The following is a 22,835-nucleotide window of genomic DNA, read 5'->3' as shown; positions in this document are numbered from 1 at the left end:
TGTTCAAACACAGTGAATGGTTCACCGTATTTAGTACGTATTTTTTCTTACGTAGATATGGATATCCGAAATATTATCCGAATTCAAATCCGAATAAATTATATATATATATATATAATTTATTCGGGTTTGGATTCGGATAATATTTCGGGTATCCATACCTCTTGACATCCCTACTCCTTATTCCACTTTTCAATATACAAAAAATACGTAAGAAACACGGTGAACCATTCACCGTGTTTAGACACGGTGAATGATTCACCGTGTTCAACTTAATACCCTGGCCCCAGCCATGCCCACGTGGCGCTGACGTGGTCCTGCGTGGCAGGAATAGGACCATTTTTGCAATTTTAATTTTGATAGGGCTATTTTTAAAATAAAAATTGCTCAGGGGACTATTTGCAAAAAAAGCCCCCGAGCATATTACATTCCCTCCCAATGGACCGGCACAATTTCTCCACACAGAGCACGGCATACACTTTTTTATAGATAGATCTCATGCTTTTCCTCTCCCCACGTACCCACAAATTAAACCACACAAGAACTCATCAGCTCCTCACTCTCTCCACCACCTTCTCCTCGAACCAAAATAATTAAAGCTCCCCTCTTCTTAAATCCTAGCTACCTAAATAATCATAACCACCCACACATTCTCCGGCCCCGCTCCTCCGTCGTCGCATCGTCCTGCCGCCAAATGTACGCCCTCACACCGCGCTGCCACCTCTCCAGCCTCCCGCGCTTCTCCCCTGCGTGTCGCGTTGTCACGACTTCTCGCCCCCCGCCACTGCCGCCGCCGCCAGCAGTATCGGTCGCGACAACCTCTAGTTCTCAATTCGGCGGCCCCGCCGACCCCTCATCGTTGCGTTCGACGTGGCCGCACCGTGCATGGGTGGCGACCGGGTCCGCCACCGTGATCGCCTCGTTGGTCAAATCCGTCTCCGTCGCTGCAGCCTGCGGCGCAGCCGTGGAGCCCCTCCTCGGCGCCGTGCTCGGGTACTTGCTCGCCGACCTCGGCACCGGCGTCTATCACTGGGCCATCGACAACTACGGCGGCCCGTCGACCCCAGTTTTCGGGGCACAGATAGAAGGGTTTCAAGGCCACCACAAGTATCCCTACACCATCACCCGCCGAGAGTTCGCCAACAACTTGCACGCCCTCGCACGCGCCGTCACCTTCACCGTCCCGCCCATCCAATTTTTAATTTCTGGTTAGTTAGTTTTGGTCCTGATTGCAACGACAAAAATTAACATACTTAAAATTAAGTTAAACACTAATAAACTTAAACCTGTTTTTAGTATTTTGATTTCTGAAGGGTACGTACGTACGAGGATAAAATCAATCGTCGCCTAAGACTTAGCACGACACAATATATAATATTTCCAATTTCACCACGTTAGATGCATCCAAACAAGCCCTTCTAATCAACTACTATGTTAAGCTTTTTTTGGTAAATTTTTTTTTTTTTAGCTTCGCAATTTAAGCTCGCAGAGAACGGTATTTTTCACTTTCAAGGTATATCAATAGGGGATGGTAGCATGGCAGCGGCAGCACACGCGTTTGTGGGCGTGTGCGCGGGGTGCATCATGCTGAGCCAGCAGTTCCATGCATGGGCCCACGAGAAGAAGGGGCGGCTGCCGCCGGCGGTGGCAGCACTTCAGGAGGCCGGAGTGCTGGTGTCGCGGGCGGAGCATGCGGCTCACCATCGGCCACCGTACAACAGCAACTACTGCATAGTGAGCGGGGCATGCAATCGGGCGCTGGACGAGTCGAGGGTGTTCGAGGCCATGGAGATGGTGGTATTCTTCAGGTTTGGTGTGCGGCCGCGGTCGTGGAGCGAGCCGGCATCAGAGCGGAAGGAGCAAACTGCTCGTATTGCCGGTAAAGATTAAATGCCAATCCAATAAAATTCTGAACCCCAACTCACATCTTATTCTTATGATTCATCAAATATTACGTCACCAACTGTCCCTAGAACAAGTGACAAAAGTTTTGATTGCTGGTATTCGAGATCCAAGTTCGAATTCTAGTTGATTCACATTTTCAGCTATATTTATTTCTAAATGAAATAAAATAAAGCGGATAACGTGCTATCTATCTCTAAAAATCAAATATTATGTTGCATAAGAAGTAGGCATGCAGCAAACAGGACCTTCAAATTTTGTTTTTTTATTTATTTTAGAAATGTTATTTATTCGTACAAAGTGGAGTGCAAATTTCCCACTAGCCAATTTAATATTTTAAACATTTTTTAAAATTTTAATATTAAAAAAAAAAAGAATAGTGTGAAAATATTTGTGGTGAAATGTTCGCCTTCTGTTGGAATATTCCTTTGGATGTGAAACTTGAGATCGAAATGCATGGCTCTTCGCGTATGCTAGGAATATTACATTGGAATATTCTCATATTTTTGCAGTCGAAGTACTTGTTGTCACATTAATCATACAGCATACCATTTCATTCCATATAGAACTTGGATAAGGCCATATTGGTTGTAGAAAGAATTTTCACTTTGGTTGATAAAGAGGTCGGGATGAAATTGTTGCAAAGTTCATGCATTGCTCATAATCACATGATTTAAAAGGCAAAGACTCAGAAATAATACAAATAAGACACAGTTAAATATGACTGCACGAAAATGGATAAACAAAATATTAGTTAGTAAAGGATTAAAGAGCAATAACCTGGTTATTATGGTGATGTCACTATCGACTCCACATGTATTTTTCGGCCAATTATCCTGAATTGCGCTGCAAATTTCAATGAAACTTCAACAAAAGAATGATAGATTTTGGTGAACCAAAAGTATGTCGTGTTGTTATTCAACTCCGATCTCTTAAGAGTAAAGCAGAGATGAAGGTGATGACAGCACATAGCTCTATGAGTTTTGTAAGCCTCCACTGCCATGTTATCAATTCAGCGGGAGAACATTTAAACTCAAAAAAGTACTTACAAGCAGAGAATAACAAAGCGAACTGCTTATACAAATAACAACAAGAGAGGCGGGACAAAAGACTACTAGAAAATGAAATGGGATCTTGGTTTCATTTCCTGTTGAACAAGCAAAGTCGTAAAACGGAAGAACAGGATTAAACAACTCAAAAATGCTCAAAGTGAAATATCACTGTCCGAAACAGAAGGGAAAAGAAGTTGACATCAAATCATCAATTATGCTGTAGCCTTATGTATTCGCTCGTTTTGTTTATCAAAAGTTCGTGAAAAGTTTAAAGATCTCAGAAAGAATCCAAATACCGTATGTAAACTTGGTTAATTATCTGTACGCCCTACTAAACACTTTCTAGTATGCAAATCATGTGTTACCTGCAGAAAATGTCAAATGTCTCATAGATACAAACTAGAATAATAGGGAGATTCTTTTACGGATAAAACAAAGATAATGCTGACTCTCGAGAATACGAACTTACCAGAGCAGGTACCTAGAGTCATGAAACCAACCAACATTTCAAACAAATAAATGAACACTATAAAGGTCGAGCAAAGAAGGCAACGCCAACCGCATAGAGTAAATTTAAGAATTAAAATGCCAATTTCATGGATGGATAACCAAAATCAGGAAAAAACCACACGAGCCTTTAAATTTTTTTTTTTTTTGTTTCTTTTATACAATGTCACAACAATCAATAAGACAAACAGAAAACTGTAGCTACTTGACCAATTACGCTATCATCCATGTTAGATGCCGGTGTCTGATCCACTTGGCAGCTACATGAATCCCTATAGACAGAGCGGCAACCTGCAGAGGCACTGGAGGTTTCCTGACACTTCCGGAAACTTCCGTCCTCTGAATTTCTGATGACTTCGAATACTGAAAAATAGCAAGAGACAGGTATAAACAAAACACTAGAATTCTCACCCAAGGTTCGCCAACAGCTACCAAGACGGCAGCAGACGGTAAGGCAGCTGAAACAGCATCTCTCTTCCGGAAGAAGTAAGAATACAAGAAGAAACTGCAGAGAAAGAACCAAAAGAAAATCTCCAGAATGTACCCACTCACGGCGCCAAATGCAATAAGCCCTGATAGCGAGAGGATAAACTGTTGTCTCTCTACTGATTCGGGAACTGTAGCTTCGGCAATAGCCAATACAGCCGACGAGAATAGAATAATCCTGGTGAGTTCTGGAACAGGAGCAAATGCAACAATGCTGGAGTAGATGTATCGAAGAGAGTAGAGAGTGAACTCAACACATCGAATGAGACCGGTTAGCGGGTCACCGATAAAACGAAATATAAAGGCTAGAACAAATTTGGATAGGTACGAAAAGAAACTTATGACGGCCAGTGTCGCTTTCTTCCAATTGCCGAGTTCCCATAAAACAGTTCGCCAAGCATAAACAAGGAAGCCCAGGGCTGCAGATCATAAAGCAGAAGAATAGCAAGGAAAAAGGGTCAGTAGACTAGGCACACAGTAGTAAATTTGAGAGCTGGAATTAATCTGAAGGTAAAAAATACTTTTGGACAAGTAAAAGGATATATTGAAGCCATTAGTGACACTCGAATTGCAAGTTTGACCCACTAGTTTATATTTGATGAGAAGAAAATCCAGCAACTTATTCCAATTTTGATTCAACTCCAAAGCTAAATTTGGAAGAAACCAACCACTAAACATCTAATGTTGCTGAATCTTTTGTATGCATCATTTTGAAACTTTCGCATATTGACCATTTTTTCTGTTTCTGATAGCGCATAAGATACTCGAATTTCCTCATTTTACAAGCATAACAGCAGAACTAGTCTAATATTTAGATCTTGAATCAAAATATCAAATTTAGCAAAAGAAACGTAGCCAAAGACATCAAACAATTTGAGAAAACAAAGCACAATCACCATACAATTTCCGAAAGCAAATGCCAATTCAAAATTAGTAATAGGTTTAAACTTGCGCACCAATTATCCATGGCCACCTCACAGGTCGATCGGGAACCTCCTTAGTCAGGTACCGGAACCTCTCCGGCAACGTGCTCTGCCCCCTTGCTGCATCGGCCTCATCCACAACCTCACCCTCGGAGGACTCCCCTCCTCCATTATTCCCAAAGAAGGGAACAAACCCTAGACCCCTTCTAGAAGAAAACCGATATGGAACTCCAAAAGAGGAGGGTTTTCGAGTGGGGACACGAGTAAAGGCGACACCTTTCGAAGAACGGGGGCTTAGCAAATGAGGATAAGGCCTAGATTTAGGGTTTAAGAGCAGAGGCGAAGGGTGGCGGAGGGAAGCCGCCGTGGCGAGGGAGTTGGAGATGGGAAGAGGAGTTGAAGCCATGCAGACGAGGAGGAGGAGGAAGAGGAGAGCTCAGAGAGAGTGGAGAGATGATAAATCCACCATTACTCGAGGTCGGGATTGGGGTGCTGCCACCGAAGAAAACCTAGAAATGGTTCGAAGAGGAACCCTACAAAGCCCGGCCCTTGTAATGAGCCCAAGGAGGCCCACAGTATAAAAATGACAAATCGATGGGTTTAGTTACATAAGGCCTAGTCCAGTAATAACAATTATGGGCTGTTCTTTACATATTTTGGAACCCACTTTAGCGCGAGTCCGAAATTATTTGGGTCGCATACTGGGCCTACTCAGTGCAAACCTGCAAGTGGGCCCCACTTAACACGTGTGATAAGACATCCGACACTCATCAATTAGAGGTAGTCGACTATGTCACACCATATCATCAATACCCAAACGTCTCCTAATAACCATAATAATGTGATGTATCTACTCACCGAAAATAATCTAATCGTTTTTAAACGCCACAAAGTCTACTATGTTACACTTCAACCACATCATCAATACCCAACAAATTATATCGTTTTAAGAGAAAACTATAAAAAAAAAATATTTTTAATAACTATGATGGAATAAACCAACCTGAGGAAAATTATAATATGATTGGTTGAGAGAGCCATATGAGCAATATATGATGCATTCTAAACTTTTTCCATCAACTACCGGTAATAGCTGGCCCATTAATAGATAGATATATAGTTTGAAACGAATTTAAGAAAATACCTCAACCAACAACACTAACGTTACCTCCATCCAACAAAAGAATCTTTACCACGCTGCAACTAGTAAAAGCCAGCTAACAGACACGCCCGAGGCATATGAACAAAAAATAATAATAACATAAATATAATAATAATAATTGTAGACAACTTAACTGAAATTGCTTTTGTAGATGATCACTTACTGCAAGAAATTAATGAACACATCAAATTATAATTTTTAGAGGCGACAGCCGGCTTGACGCGGCCCGCATCATGATGCTAATATACAATCTTGCCCTTTTAGAAACAAAACAAAGCGACTTGCAACGAACTCGGAGCAAGCAGAATCACCACCGAAGGAGAGAGACATGCAACATGGATAAGAACAATTTCTCCTCTCGTCAATTTCCCTTGTTGTCGCGAATCTGCTGACATACAACATGGCCTCCACAGTAGTGAAGAATTACCGACCCTGGTAGCGGCCATGACCTGACTGGGGAGGCGGCCTTCGGTTCGACCCTCTGTCCAAAGCATTGTAACGGTTCGTACTTTGTTGGTGCGATTGACTAAACTGAGGGCCTCTTCCATTGTTACTATTATTATTATAGGGTTGCCCCCATTGCTGCGGTCCAAAGCTCTGGTGATATCCCCCGTATCCACCATTGTATGAAGGTGCAGTTTGCCCGTATGGCCCACGAGCCACAGGGGGTGGGGCCACAGGCTGATTTGCTGGAGGATACGAACAGCCACTACCGTCCTGATGATGGTAGCTCTGCACCGAAACCCTAGATCTTGAGTTGGGGTAGCTACCCCTTCCGTTGTGGGAATGATGGTGATGATGATGATCTCTTTCATAGGTGGAAGGTGCTGATCTTTCATAATGATGATGAACCGGCACCGAGGAAGAGTTCCACTGATTGGGGCCATTGTACGACTGGTCTCGAGGACGGTAGAACTGAGAATGAGCATGTGGGTGCTCGGGCCATTGCTGTGATCTATGATCAACAGGGTAAAGTTGCCCATTAGGGTGTGCTATACCATTTGCTACTGCCATATTGTATGGCAGCAGGGGAGGAGCATTCCTTGGTACACTGTCATTGCGGTCAAAACCAACCTGGAGACTGTTTATGACTAGCCGATGGGCAGCTTCTCCCAGTTGTCGACCCGATAGATTTCCTGGAGGATTTTGCCTGAGTGGACGATACATAGTTCAGAATTCAGAATTTTCACATACAAACAATAAGCATAAATTATTGGAAAAAAATACATATATAAACCTCATCATACAACTGGAATCACGGATTTACAGAAGTGACAACCGTGTGAAATTATAATACGTGGTACCTTTCATTTTCAGGCAGTCTTCTGCCATTATCTTCATGCCATAGAACAGGTGGCGGTTTCAGGTCGCTGGAGCTAACAGTCTGCAACCAAAAAAAGAACGGGTGTTAAAAAGATCAGAGATGTTAAAAGGATCGAAGATGTTAAGAGAGGGAGGAGCCCACACTAAAAAATTATTGCAAAAGAAAGCTCAAGCAACAAAATCTAGAGAAAATGCAATAGTGCCTGTAACAAGACGCCAGATTTTCTACAGGATGTATATACCTTCTTTGGAAAAATAACACCAGGTGGTGGTCGGGTTATGTGTTTATGCGGATCCGGAAGTTTGTATATTGAGCATCTGTGACGGAGATAATGAGTGCATATTTTCCAATAAGTGCAACTAGAAAAACATCCATCTTAAATATTACGAGAACTAGCTTACATGACTCGATTATCCATTATATCTTCCAGTCCTTTGACAGGAGACCTGAATACGGGGGGGCACGGGTCTCCATTACAAAGCGAAATGTACCCATTCATCCCACCACTGCACAAGATAAGTTTTAAGTCACAAGGGGAACGTGCGACGATTAGAAGCAGCACTTGCAAGCTCATGTTATTAATGGTAGCGGAATTTATTGTAGTTATAATCATTGCAATACGAACCTGGCTGCTGGGTCCAGCTTTTCTTTGACTTCAACTCTCTCTTTCTCAGGCAGCTGGCCATAATTGCTTACAAGGGAATAGATGTATGGAGAAAGAGGATGAGATCCATTAATAAAAAGCATGTCAAACATCACACTGTTCCTCCGTGCTTCCTCATCCTACATTTAAAATAAAACAAGAATATTAATATAGAGGAGATTCCATGTCCTTTATGCATCTATAATGTTTTCTGAGATAGTTGTTTTAGTCTATACCGTCAAAGTATGCTCCACTTTTCCAATCTCAAGGAGTAAGCGAGCCTCGTCAATGAAAGGCAGTTTTGCAACACCCTTTGAGATACAAATGTGTATTAGCAAAAAGTATTGAAATTATAAAGAATCAAACATCCAATATGTACAAAATGACAGTACCTGCCAAGAAAATCTTTTCCCATTCATATCCACCTCAAAATCTGAAAAATAAACGAATAAAGTATGTGAGACTGTTCAAAGAACTCAAATAAAAAACAAGACTCATATGTTTTACCAGTTGGATAAAAATCGATAATGGGCGAATTCGGATCTGACATCAATCGCCTATAGTGTATGGGAAGTGCGTGCGAACTGCCAATGCAACACTTCATCAGAATGCTATTAATAGACATAATATAAACGTTGCAGGGAATTTTCACACATCGAACCTTGCAGCTGGAAATACCCCCATCAGCTGATCGAATGGTTTGAATGGTGAACCAAGTACAAAATCTATTTTAAACTGAGCCAGATCCTTCAGATCTGAAGCAAAGGGAGCATAATGGTAAGGATAAAACCTGCAGAGAAAAATGACACTGAATTAAAGCAAAGCAAAGAGAAATGAACTTAACCATAGGAGCAAGATTCTTAAGGATGTCCCCGTAAAAACTAATATATTCCCTTCAGAACGTAAGAAAGAAATGTACCCAGACTCGAGCCAGGTGAGACCCCCCGGCAAAAGAAAAATAAATCCAACACCTATTTATCTATATAATTAAGGTACAGTTTCCAAGATTTTATCTGCGAAATTCTATATAATTATTAAGAAAATTTTGATTTAGTTTCGATTGAAGAACTGATTTGATCATATTAATGGAGAAAACTAAATTGTACAGCTGGTTAAATTTTCATACTTTGCCAATCAACTAAATCTAATGGAAATCATTTTAAACCAAAAAGGTTACCATTGCCACGAACAAACTCCTTCATAGTAATAGTGCATCACCCAACACAAGCCTTCCGTATACTTCAAAACCTAACAAATTAAGACCCACATGAATAGCATATTAGAAAATGTGTCATTGATAAATTAAAAAAGAAGCATATGACTACTAATAAAATGTGTATTGTGCAAAATCTATGGAACTGAGCAATAATAGAAGAGACAAAATAATTATGTAATATGATCAACTAAGCCCCTTTCGAAAATTTTCAAAAGGAAATGTCATATGATTAAAAACTAGACATCAAATCAAGCTATAAAGTCCAACTATATCTTTCAACCAGAGAGAGAGAGAGAGAGAGAGAGAGAGAGAGAGAGAGGTGGTGGTGGAGGAGAAGGGGGTGGGGAAGTTTGTGAAAAAGGACACGTTTGAAATTTTAAATTTGTTATCTAGCCTAAGTTATCTGAGTCTTCCATTCATTTTCTTAGATAACTTACAACATCTCTTCGTATTGTTTCAATTTCCTCAGGAGTTCTTGCCCCGAACTTCTCTTCATAGTACCTGTCCTTCCAACCAGGCTCTCCAAGTTTCACCTGGCAGAAAACAATCAACACGTTATAACTGGCATTCTTTACTTGGCAAAAGTATCTCATTATGCCTAGCAAATGGTGCATAGCAATTTAGTACAGGCTTAATTTGGAATAAGTGGTAGGTGAAGTATGTAAGTAATGCATTGTCTCAAAAAAATGCCATTGGAAACCAAATCCTGCCAGAAGAATGCATTTGGAAAACTTAAAAAGATGTATCAGATGACTTCAACAGGGTAGGCATCAAAGTGCTGGTTCATACCTTGTCTTCCTCCGGATTTTCAGAGTTAAAAAGATCCGACTTCTCACGAAGTAGTTCTTTGAGCTTTGCTTTCAGATTATCTTTGTTTTCACGAACCTTGAAAGTAATAGTATAAAATTTGACATCAGAACCAAAAATCAAACTAAAAATATCCCAAGGAAATGAAAGCTGTCTTAATTTAGATTAATTGCCCTGGTTTGACAAAATGAACTTACTTCTACTTCAAGACTATTTTCAGCTTCAACAATGGCGGCACCAATAGTTGCCCCCTCTGAAGATAAACGTGCCACCTTTTTGGCTCTAAAATTACTCTCTCTACTATCATGTGTTCCACTCTGATTAGCTTTAATGTCGAGCACCGACATTGCAGTGGTAGCCTGTCCAACTTGGTTATCTTTTCTGGTAGATATCATACTTTCTGACCTGTACGAAGACCCGCTCTGCTGATATGGTGAAGGCAAAGCACCAGATGCAAGACGAGAACCTCGGTAGCGAGCAACTGGAACTATATGATTGTCTCTGACTAGTGGATCTATATCATCACCTCTTTTTGCTTGTGCCTTCTCTCGTTTTATTCTTTCTGCTTGACGCTAAAAAACAGAAGTAATGAACATACAGAAGGAAAGTCATAATCAAGATATAGACATCCATAAAATACAGATATGTCAGGTAAATAACCTGTACAAACAAGTAACTGGGACTGCTTCCAAGGAAAATAGGGCACTTATTATGTAAGCAATAGATCAGTAGAACAGAAGAGTTTCCCTTTTGTAAAACATAAATATTTTAATAGCACAAGGCATAAGTAAAACAATCATATACATATTTGAACTAGGAAATCTAAACTTCCGAGGGCATACCTATTGTCCACCACTACATGTACTGACAACTTAGTTATATACCGACAGCTTACATTATTGACCTTTACTATTCTACTCCTCAATATCAATATATGCCATATAATACTTAGTATTTAAGAGCAGAGTCAATTTTTATTCAACCGAACAAGTAGCATTCACAAAGGAACTTTCTTAAGCCCGAACCACTTCTCATGATGAAAATATAGCACGCAATCCTTTATGTAGAACAAACCTGGTGTAAACGAGCTCTTTTCTGGAATATCTTATCTTCAAAAGACCCCACTGACTGAATAAAATGCTCCACTCTGCCCATATTTAGCTGACAGAAAATAAGAAAATCGTGTTATTCACAATTCATCATCACAATTTGCAAGCATAAGAGGATGAGATTTCAGATACCTTGCTAGAGTCAGTCAAATAGCCACCCATCGCTCTAAACTCCTTCTTGTAGACAGCCATTAACAAATTTATTGCTCCCTAATGACCAAGTAAAAAACATAAGAACAGGTACCAAAAACTAGCAAAGCAAGCAAATATGTCATAGATATTAAAAAAAGAAAATAAGCACAACAGTCATGGCCATGAGCAACCGGAAAAACATCTATAAGTATAACAAAATCAACAAAGACCAAAGTATTGATAATATATGTATTCAAAATTTGTAATATCCAGGTTAAGAAGGCCAAAAGAGTTATAGAAACATTGTGCAACGCACCTCACGAATTTCCAATGTCGGCATGTGTGGAAGAAAATCATTGCCAACAAAGAAGCAGATAAAGATGAAATCGTCAACTATCCGCTCAAAGTCAATCTCAATGGGAGGATTAGGAACTCTGAATTCATACTCCAAATACTCGCGAAGAGTCCAAATATTTAGAAACTGCAGATATTGTAAACATCAGGTAAGAAAAAACAACAAGAAAGGTGAAAGCTATAACAGCCCTACAGCAGATATTGCCAAGACTAATATGACACTTGAACATATTAAGCATTTCCTACAGCACCTGATAAGGTTTTTTTGCAATTGAAACATCTTCACCCTTCTCATCAAATTCCCCGGCTTTTCTTTTTGCAGTTCCCTGGCAATCTGCAGCCAAATGGCCCATCCGTCCACACAAAAAACACTTGTCTTGCTGTCCAGGTGTGAAAACAATCTGACAGACACAAGAAAAAAGATCTCAATAAGCTGTTTGTAATGAGATAAGAGATAACACAAGATAAGAAAATATATGGCTGTTTGCACATATGACTATAACTATCCCAACCAAAAAAAAAAGGAGAAGAGAGAGGCACAGTCTTATCCTAGTTGGTGCCCAAAAAAAAAAAAAGCTAAAACAGACGGAAGTTATGTACATGATATAGGTTACCCTCCTGTTAAAAAGGCATAAATAATTAAATATTACTCAAGCAAAACTATTGGAAATCTTTGTTCCACCAGAAGCACTGCAGAGAGAAAAACTATAAAGTAACTAACCTCTCTCAATATCGAAAAATGCACTTCATGTGTTGCCAGAGCTAACATGATCAAATCTGCATCCTGCATAAACAATTTGGAAAAAGTATGGACTGAGAAACTGAAGAATAATAAGAGGTAACAAACTGGTGCATAATAAGAAATAAAAATAACCCAACAGGCCAAGACAAATACAGGAAAAGAACTTCTTTTCTTTAAACTGTGAAGCTTTTAAACGCTGACTCCATAGTTTCTTAAATTTATCCAATTTAAACAATCTTAGTGATGATCCGTCACATAAAAAGACCACTTTGAACATCCAACAGCAGGATTAAGTTAAGTAAGCTTCTCTCATTGCCGTTAATATATATATATAGTAGGTCTAGTGTGCCATTAGGAGTACGAAGGCTTCCATGCTCCTAAGCCGCTTTCGATGATGGAGCTTCCAAATCGACGTTCGCCTTCGTTAGACTTGATCTAGCGTATTTGAAGTATTTAGAAAATAAATTGTGGTTTTTCAATATCATTTACCTAGCGATCGAAAGGGTTCAAAATCAACAGCTGAAAATAACAATCTCACAAAAAGCGGTGATATAGCACTAAAATTTTCGATCATAGATATTGATCTTGCAGTAAATAGTATAAAAAAATTTCAATTAAAATTTCATCTGATTTGAACACTTCTACATCGTTAAACGTGCAAGCGGTATACATCAACCACTAAAAGTTATTGATTTTGAACCCTTTCAATCGCTAAGTAAATGATATCGAAAAATCGCAAAATTTATTTTCTAAATACTTCAAATACGCTAGATCAAGTCTAATGGAGCCAATCGTTGATTCGAAAGCTCCATCATCGAAAATGACTTAGGAGCATGGAGGCCTCCATGCTTTTAATAGTACACAAGACCTACTCTCTCTCTCTCTCTCTCTCTCTCTCTCTCTCTCTCTCTCTCTATGTATATATAGACACACACACACATAAACTTTGCAGTAAAAACTGAATGACCCCAAGTAAAAAAGGAAAATCTTGAAGAAAAGGAGAAATGATTCACATACGAGATGACCGAGGCAAAAAAGTACTAATGACACAGAATTATGAATTTCATATAACGCTAAGACAAAACTGAGCGCATAAAAGCTTATTCAGTAAAAGAAAGGTAATTGGAAAAGGTTGGCATACCAGACCATACAGACAGTGTCGAGTATTTGGATTATAACCAGGCAGATTTCGTTGAAGGCGAATGTATGACATAATTTTGTGCTCCCCTTCGCCAGGAACATTTGCATCAGATAGCATAACCTTCAAGAAAATGATTTATAAGCATATATCTACTCAGTGTCTTGAGTGCCAGAAAGTTGCATCTCAGCGCGGGCGGGCAAGGGGTGAGGGTGTTGGGTTGGGGAGCAGGTTATCCAAAAGAAAAGAAAAACTCCCATACAGAGGATTTTGTTTCTCCATACCTTAATTTGCTTCCAGCCAGGGTCATAATTCAATCTCAGGTGAATATAATATTGCAATGCTACCGATAAAACATCCATAAATTCTGTCCCTGGCGTAATAACATTAGAATCAAAGACTTGTGATTCCTGCTTTGGAGGAAGCTTTCTGCCTTCCTTCTCAAACTCTTGTCGTAAACGTTCTTCTTCTGCAGCCTAAAAAGGAAAAGGATTAATATGAAAAGTAATTAAAGAAATAATTTGAATTGTGCAGTCACAGGTTTCCAATTGGATATAAATACTGTAGAAAGCACCAAACAAAGGTAATTTTAAAAAATATACTGACTGCATCAGCTGCATCTTTTGCTGCTCTGAATCGTCTCGAGCGCTGCTGGTTCATCTTAGCTCTAGGGGCAACACCATCTATAATTGCATTTCGCCATTATTAGTATAAAAGCTCATGAAGAAGAATAAAAAGTATGACTTAAAATGGTCTAAGTAGGCAAACCAGAAAGGAGAACAATATGGTAGTATATATTAAAGTGCCCAAAACATAATATCAACAGGAAATGAAAAGCCAAACATCGAGAAACAGAGAAGGTAATATATAAAAGTGGGGAAAAGGCTACTTAATGTACTTACCAATCGCCATATATAGAAGCTTTCGAGGGCGGACCATGACAAACAGTCTATCAATGTAATCAAACATGCACTGGAAGACCTCATCAAAAGTGGTGGGAGCCGGCTGTTAAAATTAGGTAGAAAAATCAGTCAAAGAACTTCTCCAAGTGAAAAAGAGACCACATGTTCTCAGTTGGTAATTCTACAATTATTTTGAGAGCCAAAGTAAGAAGAACAAAATAATAACAATAATAATGGCCATCTTATATCAAGCAATATTTATTTACCTCTTCATTCTAACAGGTTCACACAAATGCATGCAATACAGAGTATTCTAGCGAATTTAAAGTACAAAAAAAAAAAAAATTGCGAAGAGAAACTAAATCTCAGAATCCCAGCTCCAACTTCTAACTATAATCGGCCCTAGCAAACAAAACCCTCTACAATCGAAGCCCAAATTCAACAAGAGAACGAACATCGGAGAGCATGGAGAGCTCGAGTTGGCGGAATTACCCGATCATCAGGGTGGAAGCAGGGGTGGATGATCCCATTCATGTCAAGGTAGAGGTTGTCGAACTCGAGCCCGTTAGGATTGGGCTTGGAGGTGTCGACGGGGACCTTGACCCCCTCGATCTCCACGGGCTCCTCCTCCACCACGTCCACCACCACCATCGGGTACTTCTCCGCGAGCCATCGGTAGAACGCTGGCACTCCCATGGCCGCTCCGCCGAGATCCGGGTCCCCTACGATCGAGAAAGAGAAAGGAGAAGAGCGGCGGGAGAGATCGAGGGTGGGAGAGAGAGGTCGAAGAGCGAAACCCTAGGTACCGCGGGAGCGGTGGAGAGAGAGAGAGAGAGAGAGAGAGAGAGAGAAATAAAACAGGAGGGAGGGAACACGATATGTATATATATGCCGGCTAAATATCTCCATCTCTCTACTTATGACTCGCTTTTTAACTGCGTGTTATGACTCGTGACTCGAGTCTTATCCAATCCGTACCAGACACGGCGATTGGTTGGATTCGAGTTCGAATCCATCTCGAGTCCGAATCCTGACTTACTTGGACAGATGCTACCACGCGATTCACACCTTTTCACGAAAGTTGTTTCCAACTTTTAATTTTTCTTCTTTTGGGCAAATCTTAGGCGTCATTTGGCTACATCTAAATTTTTCCTCTTTTTTTTTGGCATTTCCAAATTAAATTCTATTTATTGAATGCCACACTCTTTCTCGTGCAAGTGACGGATTTTTTTTTTTTAAGCACTACATCTATATATTATAAATCTTACGTCTTCGCCGTTCTAAATTTCATAAAAACTTAAGTAAATTTTTAATATAATAAAAAAATTAACAATACTGGTAAAAAATAAGAGTTTTTGAATAAATAAGAGTAAAATCTACATTTACTCTGACAGGTGTAGAGTGGACTGCAGGAAAAGATATCCTGAGTACCACAACCTCACCTCATTTGGATTTTTTCTTTTTTTAGAAGATCAACCATATTTCAACTTTCAAGCAATGCATCATATACAAGAAATTCCATTTAAGTGCAAGAAAATTACAATTAAAAAAGTGAAAAACAGATTAACTTCACTATGATCATAGTACAATCCAACAATTCTTTTCATTTTACAAACCAACAATTCTATCCTCTGTCGGAACTGCAACCTTCGCACCCTCATGATGTAAAATATAAAGGATTAAGATCAAACAAAAGATATACGAAATGTTCGCTACTGATCCAAATATACAAGTCACAAAAAAGGGGGAGCTGATTGTCCCGGAAGGATGTCTGAGAAGGAAAAATCATGAAAAGGAGGACCTGCAATACATCAGAAATTTAGAGATCTCATGCACTATCTTTATCATTTAAAAAAAAAAAGAAATGAAAAAGGTTAAGAGAATCAGCGATAAAATGAAGTCCATTCATCAAAAACTTGTTTCACTTGCAGAATACCGACGGGGGTATAATTTCTTAGTTTCCCAAGCGTGTTTTAAAGTTTTCTCTTTTTTATTTTTGAAAGATAGGTAGTATGCTACCCGCTTCGTTTATTTCATTTAGAAATAAATTTAGCTAAAAATGTGAATCAACTACGATTCAAATTTGCGACCTCGGGTACCAACCACCAAGCCCTTTGCCGCTTGCGCTAGGGACAGTCGGTGTTTCAAAGTTTTATGCTGATTCAAATACTCATCAAATCTTTACCTTCTTGCTCATTAAGGATGTAAAATGGGATGTTAGCGATCATCTTCGATCCTCCTTCATTCCAGTTAACAATACCGGGACCTTTGACTCCGCCAGAAGGGGGGCCCAAAACAGACAGACTAATTGCAGGTTCATTCATCAACCCTAGAAAATCACAAGCACGGCTGCAAACCCTCTTATCTGAGATTCGAGAACGAGCAACCTAACAAGAGGCCAATTAAAAGAAGTTTTTATTTTTGATAGATTAGATAGTTTCATAAAGTTGCTTCGTTCATTGTAAGAAATATTTACATATATACCACACCAAATTGTCTACTCATTCTAAATTTTCATATATCCCCTTCAAACTTTGTACTTACATAACTGTCCCAGTATGCCCCACTCAAAAAACTTAATCTCATTCGAAAATATCTTTTATAAGTGGGAAAATTCCCAGAACACATAAAATACCAGGTATTACAAGGACCTAAATGTAAAGATATAATTTCACAGTAATGTACAGCAGTACAGGTAAGTCCCAACTTGGTAGGCGAAATAGCATCCAATACATACCTTAGCCAATGAAACCCGAGCTCTTGGAAGCAGCTCATGATGGCACGTTGCAAGCTTTGCAATAGCAGTCACCACAAAGCAAAGGAGCCTAGATTGGGAGGACTTTCTAAAAGAGGAGCCCTTTGAATCCATGTCCTGGCTCGAGCCCACACGACTTTCCAAGAGATGAAAGAATAATGTCAATGAAAGAATCTTTGTACCACGCTATTAGAACCTACATCATACACTTTAGTTAGAGCAATAAGACAAACCTAGATGATAGATTCTCATATAAAAGCAATTCTAAGTTCTCGAATAGCTCGCGAGCTACATCCTTGTGAGATGTGCCTCCTGCTCCATGCTCACCAATTGCCCAACATAGATGCAATGCTAACTCCATCTGCACGGAACGGTGTTAATTAGAGAGTAGTTCTGATTTACAAGATAACACTTTGGAAAAATAAAGTAGCAATTGAACCTCATCTTTGATCGAGTATCTTAAACATATCTTTTTATTTTCTGCATAATCTGCAGACTGAGTTAAGGAAATGATTTTACTTTTACTGTAGTGAGAAAGAGTATATTACTCTCATGCTTGCAGAAGGCAGATACTGCAGCTGAATTGCCTAAAACATTTAGGTTTATTTTAGCTGTTCTTGAATGTTAAATTGCTATAGTAGTTTTTTCTATTGGTTCATCTTGAGTACAACAAGTTCATTGAAATATTCGACAATTCTGGACTCAACCAGTGAGAATTCCTCAACATACATTCAACTTATTTTAGTTGATTTCTTAATATGTCAAGAATATGAAGAATCGCAAATATTTCTGTACATATAAGAGGCAACATGTCTATGTCACCGACACTACCAAACAGCTGAGGAAGGTCAAATGCAAGGGAATAGAGATTCATGGTTTTTCCCCCATTCGAAGTAAGTGGTAAACACATCAAACTAAATAACAAAATGAGTTCCATTCTAGGAGAGCCTTAAACTATCAGTTCATTCCTCCATATAAAGACTCAAGAATAGAAAAATCGGAGATCGTTATTTTAAATAGGGTGAAGAGAACAACAGGGGAAGCAATGAAATATCTGTGCCCTCATATTTTAAGTGAAGGAAAATGTAACTGAGAGATGTAACAATTTTACCTTTGCAGGACTATTGTAAGCTTCTCCTAACCGATTGATGATTGGTTTCTGCACACACATATCAAGTAAATCAGAAATTATATTTTAAAAAATCAAGTAGGCATAACATTTGAAGTGGCCACTAAATTAGCGAATGATGTATAAACTTGGTATAAAATATAAATAAAGTACCAATAAAGCACCTGTAACTTACAACTTAACCAACAAAAATCAAAACCAAATGTATCAAGGAGAGTGTGAAGTTCATATTTATATGGAAAAATGAATATACTATTACAGTACCTTCAATAGTGCAATGCAATCAGGAGATCGTTGAAACACGGCCAGCATAAAGTCTGAAAGCCTCTTCCTAACCTACAATAACCTGAACTGCTAAGAAAAAATGTTGGAAACAGGAACTAACTTGTCTTTTATTAAAACAATAACTAACTAGTGTACTCTAAAAATGGTACCACAAAAATTTCTCGAATCTGGCACTCTAACAGTGTAATCAATGGAAAGCAACTCAAGAATTAACAAAATTAAGTTGCTCTTATTTAAAATATGCAATACAGTGGCTATATTCATCATTTCATCTGATGTAAATTAATCACCCATAGCATAAAATTAATGCCAAGATCCAAAATGGAAAAATTAAGAAAGACTCAACGATTTGTTACATTCACCAACCTCAAAAGAGAAAACCTTGTCAGGAAACATTGTATCGTATCTTGACATAACAAGTGGAATCAGAGCACACAACAATGCTGCACCATCATGTGATAGATACTCAGTTGCATAAATTTGAATAAAAGAACAGTTTTTAAAAACTTACTGCATCAATATATAAATTAATAGAAAGACAAGCAAGAAGCAACGTACAATTACTAACATCTCGTAGTGCTATTTCAAAAAACAAGGCAAGAAACCGCGGTGCCATCTGTAGTGCTTGTTTTAGCCTATCCGACTTGGGGGAGGTGGCAGCAGCTTGTAAAGTCGTAGCCATTGCAGGAGATGTCCAATGTCGTTCCTGAAATTGAAAAAAGTGCAAGAAAATTTACATATTTTTATGCAAAAATGAAAATTCTCTCTTAAGTGTACAAGGAAGAAAACATTAGAGATGGGGCTATACATAAAACACTAAAAGTAAGATTGCTGCTAATTAATTATGAACTACCTATTTTGCTCTAGAAACTCTAATTAGCAATTCTCTGGCCTTTTTTTTATGATTTCAATTGTCCAATAAGTAGCAAATAAAACTTTCATCAAAGCATACTGACGTTGGATAGATTCAGAGAAAAGTTATAACAGGATAAAGGATTTTTAGGAGAATTTCCTTGAATTGAAGATTGCCTTTGACTGGAATATGTAAGGTCTAGCATTTTCAGCAGGGAACAAAAGATTGTATGGAGAATCATGATAGCTCAAAAATATTAACTAGAAGTTTCAGATTTGCAATTAATACCATAAAGAAAGGAACAAGATAAGCAACTCGTTGATTTTACTACAACTACTCCTTAATGTATAAGGATAGACGTACAGCTATGCCGTCATTCTCATCTTTCAAAAGCTCAAGGAAAACCGGATCAGAAATATCTATAGTATTGTTATCATCAGATCCAGAATCACCGCCTCGATCTTCTATGGTCGATCCAGTATAAGCTTCATCCATTAGAGCAAGAAGCATCTGACATATAGGTAAAACAAGGATATAATTGGTCAAATGTGTAAACTTAAGTATGTTTCTAATGGGGAAAGTTGCGAAACTAACCTCAGGAGCAGTGCTCTTCTGGATTGAAGCTATACTACTACCTATGAGAGTTCCTGAGTTTTTCTCCACCTTTTCTAGTGCGACCACTAAAACTGTTTAATATGAATCAGAAAGCATTAAGTACAAAAAAAGTGCATATCTAGTCGACGATACACAACATTACGTAAGATACAACCTTGATTCATATCACAAAAAAAACAAACAAACAAACAACAAAACCCCGTAGAATTGGTGTATTAAACTTATATTGAAATTTTGATTCGTTAGCAGGCTCACTTGGCAAATCTACAAGTGATGGAAAAAGAGGAAGAAATGACCCAGTTGACATCATTGCTGGAAGAAGAGCTGAAAATGTCTTCTCTAATCTGATATCCAAAAGAATAGAATATTAAATTTAAATTGTGGCTCAGGTCCAAATTACGTTTTCAAGAAATATGAACATAATTTGAAATTCGCCAAATCATTCTGAAGCAGCTACCATGCACATTTACTTGTTAGCATTACAAATAATGCTTCTCAAGAAGATTTGAGTTTAGCCAGAATGACCAAGTAGCAAACAGAACCAAAGTAGCTTCGAACAAGAATCACAAAATGCAGCATAACATACCTCTCACCGTTCCATGCAATTAACTTTAACAGCAAAGGGAAGAACTGCACGTGGATAGGATTACTTGATAAGCAAAACAGAATAGCACTAGTAATTAATTACAAACCAACCTGCAGCAGAAAAGTTGAAAACCTATCCATTTTAAACCCCAATAGTCCCACCTCATTCTTAAAAGCAGAAAGTTTGTTGAAATTATGCTCATGTAAACATGATACTATGTATACATGATACCCTGTACCTTACCTGTGGCAGTATGGAAGGATGAGATCTGAGAATCTTCGCTGTGTTCACATTAAGAAACTCAAGTGCATGTTCGGCAACAACAGGATCTGCAAACTCCCTGCAAGCCAAAAAGAAATCATCACCCAACAATTACATGAGGTACTTATATTTTCATTCCATACTAACACAAGGATCTGGTACATTGAAATATTGCAGTCTTAAAACATACAAGGATGGTTCAGAGGAAAGCAAACAAAGTATGATGCCTTAAAAGAAGCAAATGTATGCGTTCCTTCTAATTCGTCGAATATAGTAGTTGTTGTGTTTGTCAATGACTGAAAACTACAACCATCTAGAATCATTTCTATTCTTACAGGTTGTAACAAAAACGCAAAAAATTAACATACTAATGATGCACTACTATCAGCATACATAAGAAATCCTTTACCTACTCAAGCATGACCGAAAGAAGGCTCTTAAACTAGCGTCAGCATCATGCAAAACCACTTCTCCAAAATCAAGGAAAAATTGGAGGATAGTCTGAATAGAAGAAGATGCAGCAAGTATTAGCAGTTTCCACTTAATTAATGAAAAATAACCAGATAATAGGTGAACAATGTATTGACCTTCTGTGAAATGTCCAGCAGTTTCAATGAAGTTTCTTCCGTCAAAATGCCCATTAATTCAGATAGAAATTGTCAAATCAGCACCAACGCATGTTCGCAACGTCAGCACCAAGCTTTACCATATGGCAATTTTGGTCAAAGTTAATGAGCCCTTTGACGGATCACACTTTATTGAAACAACTAATAAGCATTAGATACTTAGTTATGAAGATTAAGAGGTCAGGAACCAAAGTTAATAGAGAACAAACTAGAAACTATTTCTACGAACCAAAAAGAAAAATAGTAACCAGACTACACTTAGCAGTAGGGAGCAAAATCAAGCCAAAATGCAGGAATTCTAATAAAGACAAGAAAATACCAGTCAAAACAACAAATCCTAAGCTAAAAGGGAAATGACAAACTAAACTACACTATGATGATGATCCACTCAGGGGAATATAATTACAACAACAAATCCCAATCAAAACAACAAATATAGATCTTATTATGGCGAATCGGCTAATTCGCACCAGGAGAAGAACGCCATTGGAGCTCAGTGACTGGGGAAGCGCAGAGACGCATCGCTGGAAGAGCTTGTTCATATGGGGGTAAGCTCGAGCCACCAACTCCTCCGACCCCGATTCCTTACAAATCTCGTAGATCTTCCTCACCTTCAATCACATAAAGCCCCAGAACGAAACCCTGGATCAAACTTTTTGCCCATAAAGGAGAACAAATTCAAAGGGGAAAACCATACGGATTGGAGGAGGTAGGGATCCGAGGCCGGGTCGCTCGCGGCGGAGGAGTCCCTCGAGTTGGCGGAGAGGGATCGGAGATGGAATTCCCATTCGCCTCCGCGACCGAGCGTCGTCGTTGTTGTCGCCATGGGCGCGAGCTCTCTTTCTCTGTCTCGCTCCCGCTCTCTCTCTCTCTCTCTCTCTCTCTCTCTCGTTCCTCTTAAATGGCAAGGTTCGCAAAACGGGAGCAATCGCGGTCGCGAGAGGATCAAGCGTCGAGCAGTGTCGCATTGTCATTTTGCGTATAGCCAAGCCCTTTTAGACATTTGTTCTTTTTTTTCTTTTTTTTTTTGTTTTTTTTTTTTTGAGCAAAAGTTAATTTGTTACCCGCTTCATTCATCGAAAGAATGAACTGAGCTTCAAGCGTGAGACATTCGAGGCCTCAAGATTGGCGGTAAAAAAAAAAAAAAAGAAAAAAAAAAGAAGAAGACAATTTTGATGTGTAGTTACTTCTTAACAATGACCCTCCCACAGATTCGTCAATTGATTAACTTTGTAGACAATACGTAAGGGGTCTGGCTGAGTCTTCCTAAAAATTGCATCGTTTCTGACCGTCTAAATAACCCACCAGCAAACAACTAGTCCGACC

At 38.9% G+C, this 22,835-nt stretch overlaps 4 protein-coding genes across 8 annotated transcripts; 1 reads left to right on the top strand and 3 right to left on the bottom strand.

Moving 5' to 3' along the window:
- On the top strand, nucleotides 472–2,547 carry LOC109720407 (fatty acid desaturase 4, chloroplastic). 2 transcript variants are annotated; one of them, XM_020247498.1, is made up of 2 exons: nucleotides 472–1,208; nucleotides 1,526–2,547. In XM_020247498.1, exons 1-2 carry the CDS (start codon nucleotides 695–697, stop codon nucleotides 1,888–1,890), a joined length of 879 nt encoding a protein of 292 aa, XP_020103087.1. In that variant the 5' UTR covers nucleotides 472–694; the 3' UTR covers nucleotides 1,891–2,547. The 2 variants fall into 2 exon arrangements, with proteins under 2 accessions (XP_020103087.1, XP_020103086.1); XM_020247497.1 differs by having other exon boundaries at nucleotides 1,514–2,547.
- On the bottom strand, nucleotides 3,523–5,397 carry LOC109720406. Its single transcript, XM_020247496.1, has 2 exons — nucleotides 4,904–5,397; nucleotides 3,523–4,366 (listed from the first exon to the last, which is right to left on the bottom strand). Exons 1-2 carry the CDS (start codon nucleotides 5,274–5,276, stop codon nucleotides 3,675–3,677), a joined length of 1,065 nt encoding a protein of 354 aa, XP_020103085.1. The 5' UTR covers nucleotides 5,277–5,397; the 3' UTR covers nucleotides 3,523–3,674.
- On the bottom strand, nucleotides 6,111–15,242 carry LOC109720313 (5'-3' exoribonuclease 3). The gene is made up of 23 exons (XM_020247338.1): nucleotides 14,892–15,242; nucleotides 14,400–14,502; nucleotides 14,104–14,180; nucleotides 13,782–13,973; nucleotides 13,501–13,620; nucleotides 12,339–12,401; nucleotides 11,869–12,018; nucleotides 11,580–11,744; nucleotides 11,264–11,341; nucleotides 11,097–11,183; nucleotides 10,220–10,594; nucleotides 10,005–10,100; nucleotides 9,653–9,748; nucleotides 9,177–9,247; nucleotides 8,661–8,789; nucleotides 8,507–8,583; nucleotides 8,392–8,432; nucleotides 8,236–8,310; nucleotides 7,982–8,139; nucleotides 7,758–7,862; nucleotides 7,598–7,673; nucleotides 7,337–7,416; nucleotides 6,111–7,182 (listed from the first exon to the last, which is right to left on the bottom strand). The coding sequence occupies exons 1-23, from the start codon at nucleotides 15,093–15,095 to the stop codon at nucleotides 6,456–6,458; spliced, it is 3,345 nt and encodes a 1,114-aa protein (XP_020102927.1). The 5' UTR covers nucleotides 15,096–15,242; the 3' UTR covers nucleotides 6,111–6,455.
- On the bottom strand, nucleotides 15,916–22,479 carry LOC109720714 (AP-5 complex subunit zeta-1). 4 transcript variants are annotated; one of them, XM_020247992.1, is made up of 16 exons: nucleotides 22,207–22,479; nucleotides 21,980–22,120; nucleotides 21,293–21,384; nucleotides 20,866–20,962; nucleotides 20,623–20,666; nucleotides 20,292–20,380; nucleotides 20,016–20,107; nucleotides 19,785–19,931; nucleotides 19,127–19,274; nucleotides 18,935–19,011; nucleotides 18,548–18,619; nucleotides 18,266–18,313; nucleotides 17,388–17,515; nucleotides 17,137–17,290; nucleotides 16,585–16,786; nucleotides 15,916–16,200 (listed from the first exon to the last, which is right to left on the bottom strand). In XM_020247992.1, exons 1-16 carry the CDS (start codon nucleotides 22,333–22,335, stop codon nucleotides 16,133–16,135), a joined length of 1,728 nt encoding a protein of 575 aa, XP_020103581.1. In that variant the 5' UTR covers nucleotides 22,336–22,479; the 3' UTR covers nucleotides 15,916–16,132. The 4 variants fall into 4 exon arrangements, with proteins under 4 accessions (XP_020103581.1, XP_020103580.1, XP_020103579.1 ...); XM_020247991.1 differs by lacking the exon at nucleotides 21,293–21,384 and having other exon boundaries at nucleotides 22,207–22,349; XM_020247990.1 differs by lacking the exons at nucleotides 21,980–22,120; nucleotides 22,207–22,479 and adding an exon at nucleotides 21,471–21,953.

Source organism: Ananas comosus, linkage group 14 (genome assembly GCF_001540865.1).
Source record: "Ananas comosus cultivar F153 linkage group 14, ASM154086v1, whole genome shotgun sequence".
Classification (NCBI taxonomy): domain Eukaryota; kingdom Viridiplantae; phylum Streptophyta; class Magnoliopsida; order Poales; family Bromeliaceae; genus Ananas; species Ananas comosus.
The sequence above is the reverse complement of the archived record's forward strand: the minus strand, read 5'-3'. Positions and strand labels throughout refer to the sequence as shown.

Bases quoted from the DNA above. Each gene is read 5' to 3' on its own strand.
- LOC109720407 (XM_020247497.1), top strand. From the start codon at position 695: ATGTACGCCCTCACACCGCGCTGCCACCTCTCCAGCCTCCCGCGCTTC. The intron at 1,209-1,513 runs GTTAGTTAGTTT...TTCACTTTCAAG, and splicing joins CATCCAATTTTTAATTTCTG to GTATATCAATAGGGGATGGT.
- LOC109720313 (XM_020247338.1), bottom strand. From the start codon at position 15,095: ATGGGAGTGCCAGCGTTCTACCGATGGCTCGCGGAGAAGTACCCGATG. The intron at 11,342-11,579 runs GTGCGTTGCACA...CTTGGTCATTAG, and splicing joins CGACATTGGAAATTCGTGAG to GGAGCAATAAATTTGTTAAT. The intron at 8,433-8,506 runs GTAAAACATATG...TTTATTTTTCAG, and splicing joins TATCGATTTTTATCCAACTG to ATTTTGAGGTGGATATGAAT.
- LOC109720406 (XM_020247496.1), bottom strand. From the start codon at position 5,276: ATGGCTTCAACTCCTCTTCCCATCTCCAACTCCCTCGCCACGGCGGCT. The intron at 4,367-4,903 runs GTGCGCAAGTTT...TATGATCTGCAG, and splicing joins GAGGTGGCCATGGATAATTG to CCCTGGGCTTCCTTGTTTAT.
- LOC109720714 (XM_020247992.1), bottom strand. From the start codon at position 22,335: ATGGCGACAACAACGACGACGCTCGGTCGCGGAGGCGAATGGGAATTC. The intron at 20,667-20,865 runs GTAAGGTACAGG...ATCCACGTGCAG, and splicing joins ATCCTTCCATACTGCCACAG to TTCTTCCCTTTGCTGTTAAA. The intron at 20,381-20,622 runs GTATGTTATGCT...TTTGGATATCAG, and splicing joins ATTGCATGGAACGGTGAGAG to ATTAGAGAAGACATTTTCAG.